Below are 24,547 nucleotides of genomic sequence, written 5' to 3'. Positions count from 1 at the left end.
TGAGGAAATTTATAAAGCTGCTTCCCCCCCGTTGTGTTCGCTTCTTCCGCCTGCCCAGTTGGCTAATCTCTCTCAGCTCGCCTGACTGTGTGTAAAAAAGGAGCTTGTTTACATTATTAATGCTCTGTGAATTTAAAGGACAACTCCAACCTACAAATCAAACCAAAGTTTTTATAATTGATGTTTTTTTTTTTTTATCATACCCAAAGTCACTGTTGTTTTGCTGATAACATATCTTACACAGGCCATCATCATACTGATGAATTAAAAAATTAAAAGGACCAATCAATAAACTTTTACTGCCACTTTATTTCTTTCCAAAACGCATCAGTTCACTTTCTAATGTTGCCATCTGTATGTTTCTTGTCTCCATGGTGCAAATGTGTCAACAATGACTTGGCTGTACTAGTCCAACAATAAAGCCTTTCTGCAGGAATATGTAACAAATATGCAGGAAAAAACACAACATTAAAAGTATATGCTTGTCTTCATCTTCCTGAGGTATAGAAAATTAAAGTTGCTTTTTGTTTTGTTGCATTAAATACATGTTTTGGGTGAAAGCAATATTCATTCACTATTTTGTCAGAAAATGTGTTAGGATTGTTATCTTCCTTCACAGAAAACAACAGTACGGTGTCTGGCACCAACTTAATAATTTTTTCATTCATAATTTTTTCTCTTCTCAAGAGGAACAAAAAAAACATGTAAAAACTATGAAAAATCATCAGTTAACAAGAACGTTTTCATTTTTAAAATTTCACGCCACTATTTTTTCTTTAGTCATATTAATGAATGATTCTGCAAGAATCTGTTTTTCTTCTTGGTTACAATTTACAACCCTGCATGTCCGCATATTGAATCTTAATTTAACCATCATCATCATATGCAAAGGTATTGGTAAGTCCTCATGTCCACCACAAAGGACATTAGACAAAAATAAGTACATTTTCAGGCTTCCAAAACCACGTAACTATTGAATAAACAACAAAAACATAAAAAAAAAACAATGCCATAAGTGCATTATGTCCACTCACAATTTAACAGTTTTTTTTCAGATTATTCTATTTTTTTTAATCTTTCTTTTAAACTTGTTGAGTGTTTTGCATTGGAAATAAGGCTGTGAAATATTTGTCCCTTAATGACAGAGGACAACATGCATTACTAGTTCTCACTCCGTCAATGTATTTGTGATCATTTTGGTAATCCCATATAATTAAATCACTTACTAATTGTTGTACTGTGATCCTTATTCACAGTTTGCATAGGCTATTGTGTTTATTATCATTTACCAACAGTTTGATGGATAATTTGCTTTGAAATTGTAAGTCAAGGTGACAAGCAGATATTTATGTATTTATTTTTGATAACCCCCCAAAAAAGAAATGCTTGTATTTTGTTGCATGTGAGATAATAATACAGTTTACAAGATACAGGGTGCTCCAAAAATCAATTCCCATTCAAATCTCAATTTGTATTTATTCTGCTTCTAAATTGATGAAACATTTTCGAGAATCGATAAATGTTTATTTTTTACCAAATATTCTTTTTTTTAATAATCCTTTTTTGGATTGAAAACATTAAAGACGTATTATTACTATCAATGTTATAATTGATACTGTTGTTGAGCAAATTTGAGTTGTTTCTTTTTTTAGTATGATATTTTTATGTTTTCTCAATGGCTTTATACATTTCTACCCTGAGTATTTTGAAGTTCGGATTGGTTTGGAATTTGGTTTGCTTTATTTTCTTTAATTGGATTAACATTCTGGGATTTTTGTAAATAAAGAAATAAAAAACACATTTTTAAAAAGACGTTTTTAGGCCAACACTGTGTGTATAAATCATATGTCAGCAGCCAAGAGGAGCTTTGGTTTTGAAAAGGTTTTGGTAAAATGTATATACCAAATAATATATTACAAGAAATGTGCTGAATCGAATCTCCGTCCCAAGAATCGGAATCAAATTGTGAGATGCCCAAAGAGTCCCACCTATAATATGATTGCAGTATTTTTTTTCTGTCAAAATTAAATGAACAAATATATTTAGCCAGAAAGTACTTTAATAAAGCACATTATTTTCAGCCTTTGGAGGGCCACATAAAATGGCGGGCCACATCTGGCCCCTGGGCCTTGAGTTTGACACCTGCGAAGTAGATGGTCACGCTGTCATGCAGCACAAATACACTCAAAGGTTGATATAACGCGGTTGTTGTGGTCCAAGAAATACGATCGCGTTATTCCCGAGACCGCGTTATTTTTTACCCTTTTCTTTTCGATAAAGTTATGTGCGTAGCTCGGCTGCCAAACCTGCTGGGCGGATAGTGCCCCCACGTGACAGGAATGGTGGATTGTGGGGGCGGGCACAATCCACCAGTAGGTTTGGATATTTTGTTATTTTTATTTAGTTATTTTTTAAATTCCTTCTTTTGGAGTCAGGACTTACTGCATAAGCAATATTTGGTACAAAACTACGCAATTGACTGTGGTGGGGAAAAAAAGGCAAAAATTCAGGGTCTACGGCATGATTGTGTTGTATACAAAACCCAAAACTAGGGAAGTTGGCACGTTGTGTAATTCGTAAATAAAAACAGAATACAATGATTTGCAAATCCTTTTCAACCTATATTCACTTGAATAGACTGCAAAGACAAGATATTCAATGTTTGAACTGAGAAACTTAATATTTTTTTGCAAATAATCATTAACTTAGAATTTAATGGCAGCAACACATTGTAAAAAAGTTGGCACAGGGGCATTTTTACAACTGTGTTACATGGCCTTTCCTTTTAACAACACTCAGTAAACGTTTGGGAACTGAGGAGACCAATTTTTGAAGCTTTTCAGGTGGAATTATTTCCCATTCTTGCTTGATGTATAGCTTAAGTTGTTCAACAGTCCGCGGTCTCCGTTGTGGTATTTTAGGCTTCATATTGCGCCACACATTTTCAATGGTAGACAGGTGTGGACTACTGGCAGGCCAGTCTCGTACCCACACTCTTTAACTATGAAGCTACGCTGTTGTAACACGTGGCTTGGCATTGTCTTGCTGAAATAAGCAGGAGTGTCCATGATAACGTTGCTTGTATGGCAACATATGTTGCTCCAAAACCTGTATGTACCTTTCAGCATTAATGGTGCCTTCACAGATGTGTAAGTTACCCATGTCTTGGGCACTAATACACCCCCATACCATCACAGATGCTGGCTTTTGAACTTTGCGCCTATAACAATCCAGATGGTTCTTTTCCTCTTCGTTCCTCAGGACACAACGTCCACAGTTTCTAAAAACAATTTGAAATGTGGACTCGTCAGACCACAGAACACTTTTCCACTTTGCATCAGTCCATCTTATATCAGCTCGGGCCCAGCGAAGCCGGCTGCGTTTCGGGGTGTTGTTGATAAATGGCTTTCGCTTTGCATAGTAGTGTTTTAACTTGCGACAAACTGTAGTTACTGACAGTGGTTTTCTGAAGTGTTCCTGAGCCCATGTGGTGATATCCTTTACACATTGATGTTGCTTTTTGATGCAGTACCGCCTGAGGGATCGAAGGTCACGGGCATTCAATGTTACGTGCAGTGATTTCTCCAGATTCTCTGAACCTTTTGATGATATTACGGACCGTAGATGGTGAAATCCCTAAGTTCCTTGCAATAGCTCGTTGAGAAATGTTGTTCTTAAACTGTTGGACAATTTGCTCACAAAGTGGTGACTCTCGCCCAATCCTTGTTTGTAAATGAATGAGCATTTCATGGAAGCTGCTTTTATACCTAATCCTGTCACCCATCTGTTCCCAATTAGCCTGTTCACCTGTGGAATGTTCCAAATAAGTGTTTTATGAGCATTCTTCAACTTTCTCAGTCTTTTTTGCCACTTGTGCCAGCTTTTTTTAAACATGTTGCGGGCATCAAATTCCAAATGAGCTAATAATTGCAAAAAAAACCCAAAGTTTATCAGTTCGAACGTTAAGTATCTTGTCTTTGCAGTCTATTTAATTGAATATAGGTTGAAAAGGATTTGCAAATCATTGTATTTAGTTTTTATTTACGATTTAAACAACGTGCCAACTTCACTGGTTTGTAGAACGTTGCTTTATATGGGGCCGCACTATGTCAAACTTTGAATGTATGCAGGAGGAAAACACAAACAGTCAAAGTAATTACAATCCAATATAATGTCTTATTTTTGTCCATCCTGTGTCGCCTAGCAACAGTCCTTTCAACATGATATCCCCTCCGCTCTCTTATTCTACCATTGAGACATTGATTGGGATCTAAATGGCTGAGCCGTCTGGGGAACAAATTAAGAGCTCTTGTGGAGAGTGTCAGTCTGAAACACCAACAACTTGATGCCTGATGTCTGGCTCGCCGGGCGCTCCAAAAGTCCACCTGACCTATCGACAAGTCGACTGAAACCAGAGTCAGTGACCTCTCAACGAGCGAGATGCCAACATGCACGCACACACAACAGAGGACACCTCAGTGGAATGTGTACACAGACAAGCAAACACACACATAAACACCACCTGACCGAAGAGAAGCGAAATGTACTGTATATATCCCATATACAGCATTATGCTTGAACTAAACAGTTGTTATTATACGTCCGGCACACAAAAGGTGGACAAACATTTGCATTCTTCACTCCAAATTGATTTGCAAGTTAAATTGTGCACAAAAGAAAGCATCGCCATGGTGACCACATACTATATTAATATACGCGTAATGGCAGGAAGATACTGTGAGGGATTGTTGATAGAATGTCAAAGTAAACAAATCACGTACATGAGTCACACTGATGTGAACTTTAAAGGAAGAGGAGAAATGTGTCCTTGGGGATGTCAGATAAAGCTGTGACTGTAATAGGAGATGTTGCTTTCTGTGATTATGTAAGCCCTGGAGAAAAGATGATGGACTCTACACTTTATGAAAGAGCATTACACAGCCTGACTGAAAAGAAAAAAAACATATAATGATACCACAAGAATAAAGTGGACATACTGTATTTTATTAAGTGATTTGTGAATTCCGGACTATAGACCGCTACTTTTTTCCTACACTTTGAACCCTGCGGCTTATAAGACTGAGCGACTCATTTATGGTTTTTTCTTTGCAGATGGCAACAATAAAGATAATTTTATACAAAAACAAGCAAAAACACTGACATGTTTTTTTATTGTTTATGCTACAGCGCCATCTTTTGGAAGAATTTGCTCACTGCAGATGCTGCAGTGTCCTTCCATTTATCGGTCGTTTTTTTTTTTTTTTTTTTTTCCCAATCGGAGTGCTGTTCAGTCTTCTAACCGTCCATAGCGTTTCTACTTGTATGGATTCTTCATTCATCATTTCAAGCAAGTTTTGCAATATAACTAAAACTGTTTATACTTCCTAAACCGTCCCATGTGCGATATCTGTAGGAGTGTTTTCATGCATATTTGTATGTGCTATCATTATGTAATGATGCTAGCATTGTTAGTATTAGCTAATATGCTATCACGTTTACAAGTGTCTGTGTTAGTATTATTAACTTACAAGGGCATTATTTTTGTATTGTTTCAGTTTCATAAATGCCTCAGTAAATTCATTAAAACGTCACCGTGGAGCTATTGTGTCTGTTTAGCTGATTGGGGAGCTAGCTTCCGAAGCTTGTGGGTCCATGACGATGACTTCTGTTTTGTTTGATCAGCTGTTTTACTGGCGCGTAACAGGCACCGTTTGGAGAAAATAAGGTATGTAAATAAACATTTACAAAATCTTTCTGTGTAAATAACTCATATCACGACATATATATCTGCGGCTTATAGTCCAGTGCGGCTAATAATTAGCCGCACCGGACTATAAGCTAACATATGGGAAAACATTATTCTTCAAAAATTTTCTGGGTGCGGCTTATATCCCAGTGCGCTTTATAGTCCGGAAAGTACAGTAGTTAACTACTAAAAATCTTTTGTTGGTTTTGTTTATGTGTGCAAACAGAAACATTTAAAAAAAATCTGTAATAAACAGTAATGTTCTTGTAGTCCTGAACCGCTGTACACAAAAGAGTAAACATTTGTCAAAATGTCTATTTGTCACTGGATGGAGCCCGCATACCACTAATAGCACATGTACCACAGTTTGAGAATCACTACGCTATACAAAACGAAACCACTGTAACTTTGAGGTGTTTTTGCTGAATCACTGTGAAATTTAGCACGCACATTCCGGGCACTGACAAGCATGTGTTTGTAAAATTTGAGCAAGATCAGTTCAAAACCATGGTCGCCTTTTAAGCAAAGCGTCTTCATTGCCCACAAGTCATTGAGACTTTGTCTATTACTATGAACCTTGACGACCTCAGTACTATATGTATGCTATGCACCACAAATGTACCCCTCACCTAAAAATGAGGACAACCAATGCATGAATGTGTAGACAGTTTTCTAGACAGGCCATAGGCTCCTGGTTGCTAACTGTTGCGTTTAGGTTCAAGTGGGATTTTTGACATTTACTCATTGGCTTTAAAAATAGTTATTGTTTAATTTATATATATATATAATTTATATTAGTTTTACTTTATCTTGCAATAACTTCTATGTGGCCCTAATACTCCTTTGTATTTATTGTCCTTCATGTTTTTCTAGTTTTTGGAGTAAAGGTGTTGTTCTAGCTCAGGGGTCGGCAACCCAAAACGTTGAAAGTGCCATATTGGACCAAAAATACAAAAAACAAATCTGTTTGGAGCCGCAAAAAATGAAAAGCTGTATATAAGTGTTACAATGAAGGCAACGCATGATGTAAGTGTCTATATTAGCTATAATAGCCTACTATCAAAATAACTGTGTCGCAGGCTGTAACAAATCTTCGTTGACAGAAATGTTGAAATTTTATATTTATTCTACACATTTTTACAACATTAGAAACCATTAGTAAATCAGAGGCTACTCAGAAGGTGAGATAACTCCTGGAAATTACTGGCTTTTAATTACCAAAGGTATGGATGTGTGGCAAGCTGGGTAACATTTGTTGTGGCCTGGAACAACATGGCACACAAACAACTATCTGAAATGCAGCCAATATTACATACAGATAATGTGTCATGAGACATGCAAAACTAAATAATATACTAAGAGGATAAAAGTAAAGGATATTAAATGAGCTCAAATGCTTGCTTATGGTTGTCCATCGATGCGATGATGACCATCTTCTTTTATTTGTGAGTCTGCTGATGTTTGAACAGTCCGATCCTGGATCCACAGATGCGGTTACAGACCGGGCATGTGAAGGAGGTGCTGGGGGGAGCAGGGGTGGCTTGGCGAGCATGCCTCTTCGCACGCTTTGCTGCACGGTGTTGTGTGCGCTGTTCCTCTATATAATCCACTCCCTGTGAGGAGTGGGAGCGCCAGAGGTCTCGGCAGGAAGCAAGTTCCTCCAGTGAAGAGGGGTTGATGTGGCATCTCTTCAGTGTGGTCTTCATTTGGTCTTTGAACCGCTTCTTCTGCCCACCAGCACTGCGTTGGCCAAGGTGTAACTGACCATAGAGGATTCTGCGTGGGAGTCTATGGCTGGGCATTCGGATGACATGCCCCAACCACCTGAGTTGATGTTGGGTCATGATGGACTCCACGCTGCAGCTGCCTGCCCTCTCCAGCACTTCTGTGTGCGGCACTCTGTCCTTCCATGTGATGCCAAGGATCTTCTGCAGACATCTTTAATGGAAGGTCTCCAGGCTTCTCAGATGGCGGCTGTAGATAGTCCATGCCTCACATCCGTACAGTAATGCAGTGATGCATACTGCTCTGTAGACCAGCACTTTGGTGTGGAGTTTGAGGTTGCTATTCTGAAAAACCCTTCTCCTTAGAGGACCAAAAGATGCTGATGCTTGCTTGAGGCGGTTCTGGATCTCGTCATCCATTGAGCAGGTGTCAGACATTATGCTCCCCAGGTATTTGAAGGTGGGCACCGTGAGCAGCTGTTGCCCTGCTGCTGTGAGGGTTATTGTGGGGTATTGTGGGAGGTCAGCACTGGACTGACAGAGTACCTCTGTCTTCTGGGTGTTGATCGTCAGTCCCATTCTGGTATATGCAGTTACAGCTGCCGAGAGGATGTTTTGCAGAGCCTGTGGTGTATGGGCAACCAGGGCACAGTCATCGGCGTATTGCAGTTCAATGATGGTTTCTGAGGTCAGCTTGGTAGTTGCCTGTAGCCTCCTGATGTTAAACAGGTTACCATCAAGCCTGAAGTCTATGGTAACTCCAGCCTGCTCCTCCATCTCCCTACGTAGCAGTGTTGTGACACAGACGAGGAAGATGTTGAAGAGAACTGGAGCCAGCACACAGCCCTGCTTCACTCCAGTTTTCACACCAAAGGGCTCTGAGCTGTGTCTTCCAACTACCACTCGGGCCATCATCCCAGAATGGAACTGTGCAAGGATGGTGAGAAACTTGGGTGGACACCCAAATCTCTTCAGGACTTGCCACAGTAGGTCCCTGTTCACTGTGTCAAATGCCTTTGAAAGGTCGACAAAGGCAATGAACAAGTCCTTGTGCTGCTCCCGGCATTTCTCTTGGAGCTGACGTGTCACAAAGATCATGTCAACTGTCCCCATGTCCTTCCGAAAACCACACTGCGACTCTGGGGTGACCCGTTCTGATATTGCGGGGATGAGTCTGCGGAGCATGACCTTGGTAAGGACCTTTCCAGCAATGGCCAACAGAGAGATACCCCTACTATTGGAGCAGATGGATTTGTCTCCTTTGTTCTTGTAGATGGTCACAATGTTGGCATCTTTCCACTGTTGCGGGACACACTCTCGTCTCCACACCTCTGAAATGTAGAGATACAGTGTCCGTGTACAGAGGTAGCCTCCTTCCTTGAGAAGTTCAGCCGGGATGCTGTCAGGTCCAGGGGATTTATTGTTTTTCAGGGTTTTGACTGCATGCAGTATTTCTTTGAAGGTTGGGGGGAGGTCGAGATCTGGCAAGCTAGGATGTTCAGGGAGCTCTGCAAGGACAGTTGGGTCCACTGGGGTGGGCTGGTTGAGCACGGTGTTAAAATGCTCAGCCCACCGCTCCACTATCATAGCCTGATCCTTGATTAAAGATGTTCCATCAGCAGATCTAACAGGTGCCAGGGAGCAGTTTCTGGGGCCGTAGATGGTTTTCACTGCATCATAGAAACTGTGCATATTGTTTCTATCAGCGTGAGACTGGATTTCATTGGCCTTTGAGATCCACCACTCATCTTGCAGTTTTCTGAGAGTTGTTTGGGCCTCAGAACGAAGGGCTTGCCATTGCTTTTTATGGAATTGGGATTGTGGGTTGTTCAGGGTGGCTCTGTGTGCCTTGTGCATTCTGTACAGGAGGGTGGAGATCTCTCCAGCATTCTGGTCAAACCAGTCCTGGTGTTTCTTGGTTTTAAAACCAATGGCTTGGGCTGCAGTGTCAAAGAGGATGGTGGATAGAGAGGTCCACTTCTCATCCATCCCAGACTCTGAGGTGATCAGCGGCTCAATGTCTGCCAGCTTCTCAGCTAGGGAGCGACGGAAGTTGTCACGGGTGTCGCTGCTGGAGAGTCTGGCACAGTTGAGTGTTTTCCTCTTTGGTGCACCGTGACGTGTTAGGGGCCGAACGTGCATTCTGACCTTTGTCAGAATCATGCGGTGGTCGGTCCAGCAGTCTGCCCCTCGCATAGCTCTTGTAATGAGCACGTCCTTGAGGTCAGCCCTCCTCACGATCGCATAGTCGATCAGGTGCCAGTGTTTGGACCTGGGATGCATCCAGGATGCCTTATATTTGTTCTTTTGTTGGAAGATGGTGTTTGTGATGGTAAGATCGTGTTCCGCACAGAGACTAAGGAGTCTCATGCCATTGGGGTTGACTTTTCCAATGCCGTGGGCGCCGATCACACCATTCCAGTTTTGCGTGTTCTTTCCGACTCTTGCATTGAAATCACCAAGCAACATGATTTTGTCACTCCTCGGGATGTGACTGAGGATGTCATCGAGTGCCTGGTAGAAGCAGTCCTTCTCTTCATCATTGGATGGCAGAGTTGGTGCATAGGCACTTACCAAAGTGACATGTCTGCATTTTGCAAGGGGGATGCGAAGAGTCATGAGCCTTTCACTGACACCCACTGGTGATTCTGTGAGCTTGAGCAGAAGGCTGTTCTTGATTGCAAAACCAACTCCGTGAAGGTGTGGTCCGCCCATGGGGTATCCTTTCCAAAAGAACGTATAACCCTCTCCTACTTCATTGAGTGAGCCTTCCTCGAGGAATCGGGTCTCACTGAGTGCTGCCACATCCACATTGTAGCGCTTTAGCTCGCTGGCAACAAGTGCTGTTCTGTGCTGTGGTCTGTCCGGACTGGCATCCAGGAGTGTCCTTATGTTCCATGCTGCAATTCTAAATGGTAAAATCTTTGTATTTCGACCGCGTAATGGAATGTCCCGACAGGTGCGGTTTCCTGCCCGTGTTGAGTGGGCAATCTTTAGGCCACTTTTTCTAGGCCTTTCCCCAATTGGGGTGAGCAGTGCGGTCCCTAAATAGGGGCTGCTCAGACGCACAGGAGTCTGACGGAAACAGCTGCCACTCAATCCCAGCTGCTAACGACCGTTGTCCTGTGCCGCTGACGTGCAGAGTTCCAGCTAAGGGCTTCCAGCTCATTCAAACCTGCCCCCGTTACTGGACGCTCCATCGCCGTCAGACTTTTGAGGTCGGAGACTCAGGTAAAGAAGATACCTGCGCAATGATGGTTTTTAGAGTGGCATGAGGGGTGCGCTTTTCCCAACGCCACTACCTTGATTGTAAGAAGATCGTTCCAGTGGCAAGGGAGACCCTAGACGACCGGCATCTTCTTACAACTGCAGGAAGCTGCCGGAATCCAGGTTTTTGGGAAACCGCCTCAAAGCTTGCTGCCACCAGCTTGCTTTTCTGTCAGGGTGTGATCCCTTAGCCTTCGTCCACTTTTACAGCCATTGTGGTGCTTCTCACTGCTACCATCTTCTGCCTGTTCTACCGTTGAGGTCTTCGGGATCACTCTTAGTCTGGACTCTACCCTTCGACCTGTTCGGCATGGGTAACCCTGCCAGGAGTACAAGACTCCAGCCGACATAGCTCTAGGGGTCATGGAGACGCGCAAAGTGCCCCACCACGATCAGGTGGTGATCCTGTCGGATCACCACCTTATCGAATATACCTACAAATGAGGCATAATGATGCAATATGTACATACAGCTGGCCTAAATATCATGTTAGCATTGATTAGCTTGCAGTCATGCACTGACCAAATATGCCTAAATAACACTCCAACAAGTCAATAACATCGACAAAGCGCACGTTTGTGCATTCACGCACAGCATGAAACTTTTGGTGGACAAAATGAGACAAAGAAAGAGTTGAAGATTTTACATGTAAACAAACTGTTGCGTCACAGTCCACACTATGGTGAGTTCAAGAACCGCCGAAATTAGTAGGACAAAACGATTTTCACCAAATACTCTCATCAGTGAAGCACACACACAAACATATTAAACAGTGGGCTTTCTAACAGTTGGGAAGGTTTGTATCATGTTTGTCTTCAAACAAAAAACATACAAACCAAAAAAAATATTTTCCCCACATCTTTTTCCATTTTTAATCCTTTTTAAAAAATGCTCCAGGAAGCCACTAGGGCGGCAATAAAGAGCCGCAGGTTGCTGAACCCTGTTCTAGCTACAGACTAAAAGTGCTATTTGCTGCCTCACCAGGAGAAGGCAGACGTTGTCAAATTTAGGCTCTGACCTTCAAGTTCAACCATGCGGAATTTGACACAGGTCTGATATTCAGTGGAGCTTTAGTGATACCATGTGAAGGTTCACGACCGTCAGTTACACACATACTTGCTCAATTTGGCTTACCTGCATTTCCTGTTCAATGCGTAGTCTCTCTTGACCCAGCTCCTCCTGATAGAACTACATAAAGGAGAGGAAAATGCTATTGTATGCGCATAATGGAGAGGCAATAGTAACTAATAATGCATGGTTGTACAGTACATGACCACAAAGTATCCTATTTGGCCCAATTGTTTATGACATGTACCCTACACCAGTGATTCTCAATCTTTTTGACCTTGGGGCCCAACTTTTCCACTACAGCATACTTGCCAACCTTCCCGTTTTTAGCGGGAGACTCCCGGTATTCAGCGCCTCTCCCGATAACCTCCCGGCAGAAATTTTCTCCCGACAAACTCCCGGTATTCAGCCGGAGCTGGAGGCCACGCCCCCTCCAGCTCAATGCGGACCTGAGTGGAGACAGCCTGTTCTCACGTCCGCTTTCCCACAATATAAACAGCTTGCCTGCCCAATGACTTCATAACTGTAGAATGATCGAGGGCGAGTTCTTGGTTTCTTATGTGGGTTTATTGTTAGGCAGTTTCATTAACGTCCTCCCAGCAACAGCAGTCACGTTTAGTCTACCGTAAAGCAGTTCGTCTGCCGTAAACAGCAATGTTGTGACACTCTTAAACAGGACAATACTGCCATCTACTGGATAGCCTCCAGAACACTGAAATTCAAGCATTTTTTAATTTATATCTATAATAAAATAAAAATAAAAAATAAAAAATATATATATATATATATAGCTAGAATTCACTGAAAGTCAAGTATTTCATATGTATATATATATATATATATATATATATATACATATGAAATACTTGAGTTGGTGAATTCTAGCTTAAATATATTCCCCTCTTAACCACGCCCCAGCCCCCACACCCCCGACCAAGAACCCCCCACCGCCCCCACCCCTGACCCCCCACCTCCCGGTATCGGAGGTCTCAAGGTTGGCAAGTATGCACTACAGAGGGGCCCAATCAAATATTGACACCGAATTAGTAATCTTACTCTCGATTTTAATCCTATTTAATAATTATATCCAACCTACTCACAGTTTAAAACCTTGTCAAGGTTAATCACAAAGATGACTATTTATTTAACACATAAAACTTTGGCTTAGGTCAGGCTGATTAGAAAAATAAGTAGTAACCAAATATACTCCATAAGAAGGGACTTAGAAATAACTGACAACAAATAAATGTACATACAATTATGTAGTGCTGAAATAATTATTAATGAATATGTTTCTTAATTAAACTGTCAATAAAATTAAATGCAACGTAAAATACAGATTGGCAACTTTAGTCATACCTGAACTTCTCTATGACTTTAGCTCCAGACTTTTTCTGTTTGTTTGAGATTGTCATTACTGCCACAAGTGGTGGAAAAGTGTATTACAACTAAGTACAGTTGCGGCCCATACAGACCACAGCTGAGAAACAAGACATTTTTTGCCAGACCTCTAGGGGAGCTTGCAACCCAACAATGGGCCCGACCCTATGGTTACAAAACACTGCCCTAGACCATAGACATATATACGTAAACGCAACAAACTAATTTTGTGCATGCACACAACCATTTTGGGCTTGTGCGGCCTCTGATGTCACAGTGACAGATGTTATTTTATTGTTATATTCAGTGCTTTACTTCATAAGAATTGTGCCATGACCTGTCAGCCCAGGTTGTGTCTTGTTTGACAGGTCATGACACATTTAATGTTTGTTGTGGTTCTCCTATGTTTGAGTCTATTTCTGTTTGAGCGCTCTTTCCTTTTATTTACTTTCTTGTGGCTAGGAGAGCTGATTAGACACACAGGTTTCAGTTTGTTGATTAGTGTACCCACCTGCTGTCGCCAATAATCATTCCCCTTTATAAACCCATTTCACACTGGCAGTCCCTGGGCTGTGTATTCAATGCTCACCCCTAAATGCCAAAAGATATAAGTAAATTGAGTCTGTGCTCGCGCAAAATCACGTAGAGAGTGCTTTTTATGGTTCTGACCGCGGGTGGTGGGCCCACGTGGCAGAGAAGATGGTGTGTCCACGTAGCTTCTTCGGGCTGTGCCCGGCCGGGCTCCGTGGCAAGCCCGGCCACCAGGCGCTCGCTGACGAGCCCTACCTCCGGGCCTAGCTCCGGAGGAGGGCCCCGGGCTTCCTCCGGGCCGGGTAACGCATCCTCTTTTAGTGTAGTTCATGGGGGGTATCGTAACCCTGATGGGGGGGGCATTCGGGTACTACACCTTGCCCAAGGGTGACCCGGAACTATGTAAGGCAGGGGCGTTCAACTCCCTGAGGCTTAATACAAGCCCACATACCTAGATTACAAGCTGGACGTAGTGAAATATGCAGCAGAAAACGGCGATCGAGCAGCAGAAAGAAAGGACGCTAGCGGCGCATACCAGGAGCGACAACGAGGAAGAAGATTTCATCGGATTTAGCGATCAGGAGTGACAGATTGTTTGGTAAACGTATAGCATGTTCTATATGTTATAGTTATTTGAATGACTCTTACCATAATATGTTACGTTAACATACCAGGCACATTCCCAGTTGTTTTTTTATGCGTCATATAATGTACACTTATTCAGCCTGTTGTTCACTATTCTTTATTTATTTTAAATAGCCTTTCAAATGTCTATTCTTGGTGTTGGATTTTATCAAATAAATTTCCCCCAAAAATGCGACTTATACTCGAGTGCGACATATATATGTTTTTTTCCTTCTTTATTATGCATTTTCGGCCGGTGCGACGTATATTCCGGAGCGATTTATAATCCGAAAAATACGGTACTAAATTGAAATAATCATCTACTAATGCTCAAAAATTCTTTCAGTGGCGGTAAACTCGGCCACCTGTTTACATCAGTGTGTGTGTGTTTGTTTAAAAAGTTCTCTGCATGCTTAAATAACTCCTTTGACTTCCATGATCAGCTGTTTAAATAAGTCTAGAGGAATGTGACATAGGCTGCTTCAGGAGCCTCAAGTCTCGCCCAGGAGCGCTAAAGTGGAATGTGGTAACATTAGAAAGCTCGTATTAATTCTTCACTGTTCGACAGACTGGGCCCCAGCAACATAAAGAATATATATATATATATATATATATATATATATGTATATATATATATATATATATATATATATATATATATATATATATATATATATATATATATATATATATATATATATATATATATATATATATATATATATATATTCTTCTCATTAAATGTGGTTTTTTTAATTTTTATGACTATTTACATTGCAGATTGTCACATCAAAACTATGAATAAACACATGTGGAGTTATGTACTTAACAAAAAAAGGTGAAATAACTGAAAACATGTTTTATATTCTAGTTTCTTCAAAATAGCCACCCTTTGCTCTGATTACTGTTTTGCACACTCTTGGCATTCTCTCGATGAGCTTCAAGAGGTAGTCACCTGAAATGGTTTTCACTTTACAGGTGTGCTTGAAGTTCATCGAGAGAATGCCAAGGGTGTGCTATTTTGAAGAAACTAGAATATAAAAGAATGTTTTCAGTTATTTCACCTTTTTTTGTTAAGTACATAACTCCACATGTGTTCATTCATAGTTTTGATGCCTTCAGTGACAATCTACAATGTAAATAGTCATGAAAATAAAGAAAATGCATTGAATGAGAAGGTGTGTCCAAACTTTTGGCCTGTACTGTGTGTATATATATATATATATATATATATATATACATATATATATATATATATATATATATATATATATATATATATATATATTGTACATACAAGCTAACAGTGCACCAGCTGAAGGTAAAGTATTGTCTTAAAGGGCCGGTGTACCTCCACATCCTTGTCCTTCTGCAGCAGAGAGGAGGACAGCTCGTGAAGCTGTCCTTCCAGCTCGCCCACCTTCTGTGTAAGGCTCGTCTTCTCCCCACTCAGCTCTGTGATGATGACCTCCTTCGAGTGAAGTTCTTTGGTCAGCTCCTTGATAACTCTAGACACAGACAAACAGCGCCTTTTACGTTAACAAGACGGTCGAGTCAGTATAAACATCCAGAATATGGTACGAATCGAATAGCTTATGCAATTATTGAGTAATTAATTAATGCAATTATTTAGTAATTAATTGATGAGTTGTATTTTCTATTATGCTATTCTTCTTTTCTTCTACAAAGATAGTCTTAACAACAATGAAATTGTTGAAAGAAAGCCAAACAATAGATTTCTTAAAACAATCTTTTTCTTTACAGACTAGTTGATACGTAGAGTCTTGTATAGAAAAAATATGGAACACCCGGTTAAAGCGATTTCCTCAGTGATTGGTCAAAAGACACTAATGTGACCACAGGGCGCCATGTTATGCACCAGTTTGAAGCCATAGCTAAGTGACACTGCACTTCCTCATTATACACATATATATAAAAATATATATTATTTTAATTGAAGAGTGTTTGCCGTGTAAACATGCCCTGTTGTGCGGAACGGGTACGCGCCACTCGCAAAAAATGTGGGAAGCAATTGCATACATTTCCCCGCAACCCAGAAAGGAGAAAAATATGGGAAGTGAAGGTTTTTTTCCGGGAGGACTGGAGAGCCAATAACAACAGCTCCTTGTGCGAGGTAAGTAAGCATACATACAAATGGGAAACGTGGTATATCTCATTCTCAGTAACGGTGAATTAATACACTTTGCATGACAAAACTTTGCTTCAAAATTACACTTTTTCCGCATGTGTCACCATTATCCAAACTAAACTAATAAATATTGCAATAAAAAGCAGCATTAGTTCAGTATTCAAGTTAATATGGTGATAATGAAATCATGAAGCCATGATTGGAGGTGGGGGAAATAATCGATTTTTAGATGCATCGCAATTCAGATATGGACGATTATAAAATTGATCAATAACCGATAATCAATTTATTTATTGTAAATTAAGTAAAGCTGACCGTTATAAACTTTGTCTAACTGCCGCGATCCACCTCACCAAGAGTTCCGACCAGCTCCTTTATTTTAGGGAACTTACTGTATGTTCCAGTTTTTCACACATTTCCATTAATTTAATAAATGTGATGGGAATTAATCAAACTGTTTCTTATTACAAATGCACTGTTTTTAAAAGTTGCAAGTAATAAACGCTTATTTAGTGAAACGAAAAGAAATGTAAAGCTGCATCAATGTAAAAAAAAACTAAAGGTGCATCGATATTTGATTTTTAATCAAATCCATTTAAAAAATATTACGTTTTCAGGCTCCAAACACATTAATCAAGAAGGCTTGTTGGTGTTTTTCACCTGTCTTTGTTGCTGTTGCATGGGACCATGATGTCATGAGGCCTCTCATCCACAGGGCTATCCTCCATGGGGGCATCCAGCGACAGGTTGGAGGTGTGGGACTGTGACGCAGCCAGCGAGGCCGTTCTCCCCACATCACTCCGTGCTAATTGGGCTTCCTGGAAACACACACAGAAAACCGCCGCGGTTATACACAATGTATGTGTGACGGTGTCAAAGTGGGAAGTTGGTTACGAGCGCGCCAACCTCCTGCAGGAGCTGTATCTTGGTCTCGAACACTTGCTGCATTTGTTCGATTTCCTGCTGCCTCTCCTGACACTGTCTCTGCACCTCAACCTCATTGTGGTTGGTCAAGCTCTCTGCAGCCGTGCTGTCAGAAAGGAAAAATGGTGAGTCAAGCTTAAATGCAACAAAAATAAACACACATGGAGACATTAAGTCTCAGCCTAAAAAGTCAACATGATGTCATTATTTCTTGTCTGGGATACCCAACACAGCTAAGCCCAGGCCTTCATATAGGCTTTTATTACCTTGGTTAATGCCATGTCTAACATGTCATGTATTTTTATATAGCACTCCATACACACCATTAAGTACAGAACCTAATGAGCGCCAATACAAAGCCTGTTTCGGACATGGTTCACAGGTTGAGGAACGTCACAAAACATTAAACTTGCACAATTCAACATGTCCGAAGAGGTGTAGGATGAAGTTGAGCAGAGAAACTGATTTTAAAACAATCATTTGGGTCTTCATGTTACCATGATTCGTGTTATGAAGTTCCATAGTTGTTCTCGACAACTTTTTCACTTCCGATTTAATTGATATTGGAGCCTCGAGTAAAGATTAAACTACTTTAATTTTGTATTTATTTGAATTAGGACAGTGCATGTTAATCACTGTGTCAGCAAAAACAGCTTCAACTATGCTGGAATTAGCACAAAAAGCTAAATTGCATCCAGGTAGCAGGTAGGAAAACACAAACACATAGATGGACACAATAGACAAACAACAACACCACAGGTACAAATAATCAGAGTTTTAAAAGAGAGAGTCCAAGGAGAGGTTCATCTATGGGAGCAAGACTGGTTTGACTTCAACCAATTTTTAAGGACTCAATTTTTAAGGACCTCTTTAAATGTGCTCCGGTAAAGTATTCCATAATGTTGTGCCTCTAATAGACGTGTTGGCCGATCCCAATATCGATTCTATAATATCAGCACAAATCATACTTTTTGTATTATAATTGTATTATTTTGTAGCATTGAAGGCTTGATCAAGTGAAATTAGTCAAACAGAGAAGAATAGTAGGTATGGAAAACACTAACATATTTATCATTAACCGTCTGGAATGGACTTACTCTGTCTTTCAGTTGAAGTGGCGTGGTAATTTAAAAAAAAATTTTTTTTTTCATTTTTTTGGCAACACCTAGTTGTAATAATTCATTAGGTAAAACTCATGACGGAGTAAGTTGAATGATGCTGACACGTTTGTTACTGGATACTTTTTAGTATGCTTTCGCCTTGGAGACTTTGTATCTTGTAAGTAATATGCAACTATAATGATTTGATACATGTTTTTATTGCCAAATGTCATGCTTTAGACTGCAATATTATTCAATTAAGGACACTTAATAGGCATGTCTACCTTGTGTGCTATTGTGTTGTATTTATGTATGTTGCTGTTGTACAGCTGCTAACTCCTAGTAGCCTATAGACTACCATGTTTGCCTTTTGTACAATAATAGACTTGACTTAAATACAAGAAAAGATCAGACTTGTGTGCTTATTGGAGAACATTTCGATGTTAACTGGCTGTCCAGCTTTGCACATTTTAGATGCAAGAGGATATAATCCGTTACTTGTTTCATTGCTAATATCAGATATCATCAGTCCTATATATCGGATCGGGACACCCAGAGTTAAGACAGACTCCCAAAAATAATTGATACCATACAAAAACACCAGTGCTTCATTGTGTCTCCTAAGCACAAAGCAGACTCTTTTGACGTGAAACTAAAAAACGTAAAATGCTCTGAAGTGGAGACATGCTGACCAAAACTAGCCGCACCGTCGTGACCATCATTAAGAATAAACTCTCTTTGAACATGTTAAGGATTTGCTTCTTTGAAATTGTTTGTAAAAACAAATCAGTGCTGTGGTGTCATTATTGAGGTTTCTTGTATTTTATGTTTTCGTGACTATATTTTGTATGTCCCTCCTGTGTTATGTGTGACTTAGGTAGGTATAATTTATGTGGTGTCTCCGATTTACACTCAAACCGACGGAACTCGTACGTAGACCGAAGACGTGCTGTATTAGAAAAGTGGGCTCCAGACATAAATACTTCCCAAGCACATTGGCGAGAGCGTCTGTCAACATCGCCTTGTGGGTCAACGGCACTCTCCTAGAATTGTCGCTCCCAGAATGGCACGCGCCACACTGTCGCCACCAGTACCCATTCTGGAACCTTGTCCACATCTCAGCACATGCAACATCTCAAATAACTGGGATATTCTCAACCCCTCAAGTGGAATGGACAAGTGGAGCATTTGGACAGAGCCAGGTCATTTGTGAAAAAGCAAATGTTTGATCTTTTTAGAAACGTCTTACCATTTTGTCATGTTACAGTATAATTTGTTTCTAGATTGTGTAGAGAAATATGGAGAAATAACTACAAATGTGCGCTTCATTCACTAACGGTGTTACAAAAAAGATCAATTAGAATAATACATCATGTTGGATATAGAGAACATGCAAATACTTTATTTATTGAATCACAAATATTGAAATTCAACGATTTGGTGCATTTGCAAACAGCTAAAATTATGTACAAAGCAAACTATAATCGCTACCCAAGAATGTACAACAATTCTCCTCAACAAAAGAGGAGAAATATAACCTTAAAGGAAAATCTAATTTAAAACATTTGTATGCACGTACAACACTTAAAACCTTTAGTATATCCATATGTGGAATTATATTGTGGAATGGATTAAGCAAAGAAATCAAAGAAGGCACCAATATGATTCAGTTTAAGAGACTGTTCAAACTACAAGTGTTCACAAAGTACACAGAACAATAATTATGATGAACATCTTGAACCCTTTTTTTTTTTTTTTTTGAGATAAAGACTATTTATGTATTTAATATTTGTTTACTTACTATGGTATACTACTTATTTATTATTCATTTATTCAGTGTTCTGTTACAGAGAAAAAGAAAATGGGATAAAATTGCTATGGTATGAAAAGGGGTAGGATTAAATAAACTCAGCTTCTTCCTACTCCTTTTCGGACGTGCTGTAATGAAACAACTGGAAATATGTGATGCATTACATTGTGTCATATACATGTTCCAAATAAACTGAAACTGAACTGAACATTTGAAACACTTCCTTGTGGTCTACATAACATGTAATGGTGGTTCTTTGGTCAACATTTTTGCATAGATTATGTTTTACAGACCATCTTCAAACCGCTTTCTGATAGTCTCTTCAGGAGGCGCTGTTTTGTGGGCGGTCTCATTTACGTGCCTCCACTTCTACTGTGTCATCTCCCCATCAGCCATGTTGTAGATTTTAGCGCTTCCGTATTGAGTCGACTGACAGATATGCGTTAAAACTATATGCTACTTTGTATTATCAACAGCGGAGGATGCATGTGCATGTACGAGCCAGACTGCCCCACAACGTAAGGATAGAGAAAAAGAAGGAACTTATTGACTACAATGGTGGACTTGCGCAAAACTCTTCGGGTAAATCTCTACCATATATGGAGATATACGATGGCGTCACATCTGGGAAAAATGTTTGGGACTCAAGCAGATTCCAAATACCGTATTTTTCGGACTACAAGGCACACTTTAAATCCTTTCAGTTTCTCTAAACTCGACAGTGCGCCTTATAACCCGGTGTGCCTAATGTACGGAATCATTTTGGTTGTGCTTACCGACCTAAAAGCTATTTTATTTGGTACATGGTGTAATGATAAGTTTGACCAGTAGATGGCAGTCACACACAAGAGATACGTGTAGACTGCAATATGATGGCAGTCACACATAAGAGATACATGTAGACTGCAATATGACTCAAGTAAACAACACCAAAATTGTATATGTTCTATTGAAAATATAGAACATTACACACGGCGTTCAAAAATCTAAATGTTTTAGTACGACTTTGGAAAGCTATGAGGCCGCACCGCTTGATGGATTGTACTGTGCTTCAACATAGGAGTATTATTATGGTGTGTGTATAAGGTAAGACATATTATCTGGCGTTTTGTTTCGCAATATTATGCAAAAGCAACTTTTCTTACCTGCTGGTACTTGCTGATCTGTATTTGGGATCTGCATAAGTCCTGAAAATTTGCGCGCGTCCACCTTTGTAGTCCGTGCCGACACCGTAGTCGATAAGCTTCTTCTTTTTCTTTATCTTCTTGTTATGGGACATTCATCCTCCGCTGTTGCCATTTCTAATATAAAGTAGTGTAAAGTTCTTACTTATATCTGTCAGTAAACTCACAATGAAAGCGCTAAAACATACCGGTGTAGTGAGTTTACATTATTCACCCAAGGAACTTTAGTTATTAGAGAGTTCCGGTCGGACGTTTTTTCACGGGACACATTTCCAGTGTTGTTATTGTACTAGTGAGCCACGGATGAGGAGATGCTGCTCCGTTATTGATTGAAGTAAAGTGTGAATGTCATTAAAACAGTTAGCTCCATCTTTTGACACTTCTTCCACTCCCGTCCTTGCACGCTACACCGCTACAACAAAGATGACGGAGAAAAGACGCTGCCGAAGGTGAGCCACGTAAATAAGACCGCCCACAAAACGGCGCATCCTGAAGCGACTGTCAGAAAGTGGCTTGAAGATGATCTGTAAAACATAATCTGTGCAACATTTTGACCAAAGAATCACATTACATGTTATGTAGACCATAAGGAAGTCTTTTACATTTAGAAAGAAAAAAAAACAAACATATGACCCCTTTAATGCGCCCTATAATCCGGTGCGCCTTTTGTATGAAAATAGACCTGAATAGACTCGCTCATCAGCAGTGCGCCTTATAATCCGGTGCGCTTATGGTCCGGAAAATACGATACACAAAAACAGGTACCAATAGTTGAAAAAAGTTCAAAAAGACCCATTCTTTGTTGATTTTAGCAATAGCAAAATCCATTTAAACAATGTTTACAGGTTAGTTTACTCCATTAATCTTATTTTAAACATCTAACAAATAGTCAAATGTGTTATGTTGCGATATGTCCAGTATTGTTCTCCTTTATTACAACTACTATAAATAATGTGTGTGAACTTACAGAGTTTTGTCGAGAAGTTGCTGTTTCTCTTGGAGCTCTTGCTTCAAGCTCTCGACTTCTACTTTCAGCTCGATGTTCTGCAACACATAAAAAAACCCTGAATAGAACAAATCCTTAGTGAAGTATAATGGCGTAATAACAGGCAGGAAAATAGTTACATGACCTGGTGATGGTGACAATACTGTACTATTAGTATGGGGATAAAATAAAACAAACCAAATATACAATATATTATGGTATTGACTGGATTTATAAGCCGACCACTCTATTTTAAGACCTGCTTTTGGAAAAATTGTTAAAAAAATAAATAAAGACAAAATGAATCTTTATTTGTAAATTTTATGTTTTTAAAGTGGCTTCATTAACACTTAATTATAAACTTGGATTACTTTGTCGCCAGGTCACTGGTGAGTGTGAGTGATAGAAAGAAAAGCTCTGGCTCAGTTAGAGGAGAGGTTGTTTGTTGTTTTGCATGTATGTATACATCTCTAGAACAGGTGCGTCTAAACTTGTTCCATATGCTGAAAAATGTAAGGACATTTTTAGAGCTATTTGAATATTTTATTACGTTAACTGGCTAAAACTAATACATGTAGATGTGCTAAGAAATGACAACACAGCCTATAAACCAGCTCTGTGTCATATTTAACAAAAACATTATTATTATTACTAATATTATTAAACCTTTTACATTTCAACTTTTCTTATAACTGTATAAATCATAATAAATTCAGACATACATTCTTTCACCCTATTTAAGATCCGCATTGAATTTGAGCAATTAAAAAAATTATCTTAGACCCCTGTGATAAATCGTTATAAGAAGTCCCTTTCGGCAAATCTTCCCCCCAGATAAAGACTCAAGGTTTCCCCTTAATTTAACTGATCGTGACGCAACGTCGTGGAAAAATGAAAGCCGACACACCTTAAAAATAAGTTATTTTTTTAATTGAAAACAAATTAAAGTAATATAATGTATTGTAGTCTCTAGAAGATGTCACACAAAGTCTGACGCTCTTTTTAATTTTATTGCCAATCTTATGCTAACAACCAGCCCAATTCCAACATGTATTCCCTCCAATGCACGCACGTCCGTCTTTGTGCTTAACTCCTAGACACACAACAACGCTTCCTCATTCTCTGCCAATCCCCTTTCAGTGTTCAAGATCATGGGAACAATGAACAACAAATCAAAACCACACAAACATAAAACATTATCACCAGCAGGTAGTTACAGTATGAATGTATATATATAACCTATTATTTGTGTACTATTGAATAGTGATTCACCGAAAATTCGGTCCCGGAAAAAAAGAGTTTGACTACCGGAACAACGTTGCCAAAACCAGTTGTTGTGATGACTTAGGACTTACTTTAATATACGTTAGTATATCTGAGATATACCCGCGGACAGCAATCTACAAAATGAGCAAATTTGTGCAAATATTAAGAGGACAGTGGCGGCTTTTAAAGGCCTACTGAAACCCACTACTACCGACCACGCAGTCTGATAGTTTATATATCAATGATGAAATCTTAACATTGCAACACATGCCAATACGGCCGGGTTAACTTATAGAGTGCAATTTTAAATTTCCCGCTAAACTTCCGGTTGGAAACGTCTATGTATGATGCTTATGCGCGTGACGTCACGACGGCAACGGAATTATTCGTACCCAATGTGTCACCATACAAACTGCTCTGTTTTCATCTAACAATTCCACAGTATTCTGGACATCTGTGTTGGTGAATCTTTTGCAATTTGTTTAATGAACAATGGAGATTGCAAAGAAGAAAGTTGTAGGTGGGATCGGTGTATTAGCGGCTGGCTGTAGCAACACAACAAAGAGGACTTTGACTTGGATAGCTAGCTAGCCGATGCTAGCCGCCAACCGCATCTGTGATCGGGTGAAGTCCTTCGTCGCGCCGTCGATCGCTGGAACGCAGGTGAGCACGGGTGTTGATGAGCAGATGAGGGCTGGCTGGCGTAGGTGGAGCGCTAATGTTTTTATCATAGCTCTGTGAGGTCCGGTTGCTAAGTTGCTAAGTTAGCTTCAGCGTCGTTAGCAACAG

At 40.0% G+C, this 24,547-nt stretch overlaps 1 protein-coding gene across 1 annotated transcript in view; it reads right to left on the bottom strand.

Annotated features, from left to right (window-relative positions):
* Window positions 1-24,547, bottom strand: part of pde4dip (phosphodiesterase 4D interacting protein) — a 113,737-nt gene that overhangs the window by 52,917 nt on the left and 36,273 nt on the right. Inside the window, exons 5-9 of the mRNA XM_062022749.1 lie at window positions 22,475-22,551; window positions 17,396-17,519; window positions 17,150-17,307; window positions 15,692-15,848; window positions 11,872-11,925 (exon numbers count right to left, since the gene is read on the bottom strand). Coding sequence (XP_061878733.1) covers window positions 11,872-11,925; window positions 15,692-15,848; window positions 17,150-17,307; window positions 17,396-17,519; window positions 22,475-22,551 — 570 coding nt within the window. The remainder of the gene's footprint in view (window positions 1-11,871; window positions 11,926-15,691; window positions 15,849-17,149; window positions 17,308-17,395; window positions 17,520-22,474; window positions 22,552-24,547) is intronic.

The sequence above is a fragment of the Entelurus aequoreus genome, linkage group LG16 (genome assembly GCF_033978785.1).
Source record: "Entelurus aequoreus isolate RoL-2023_Sb linkage group LG16, RoL_Eaeq_v1.1, whole genome shotgun sequence".
In the NCBI taxonomy this organism is placed as follows: Eukaryota; Metazoa; Chordata; class Actinopteri; order Syngnathiformes; family Syngnathidae; genus Entelurus; species Entelurus aequoreus.
Note: the sequence above shows the minus strand (reverse complement) of the source record. Positions and strands in the feature narration are given on the sequence as shown.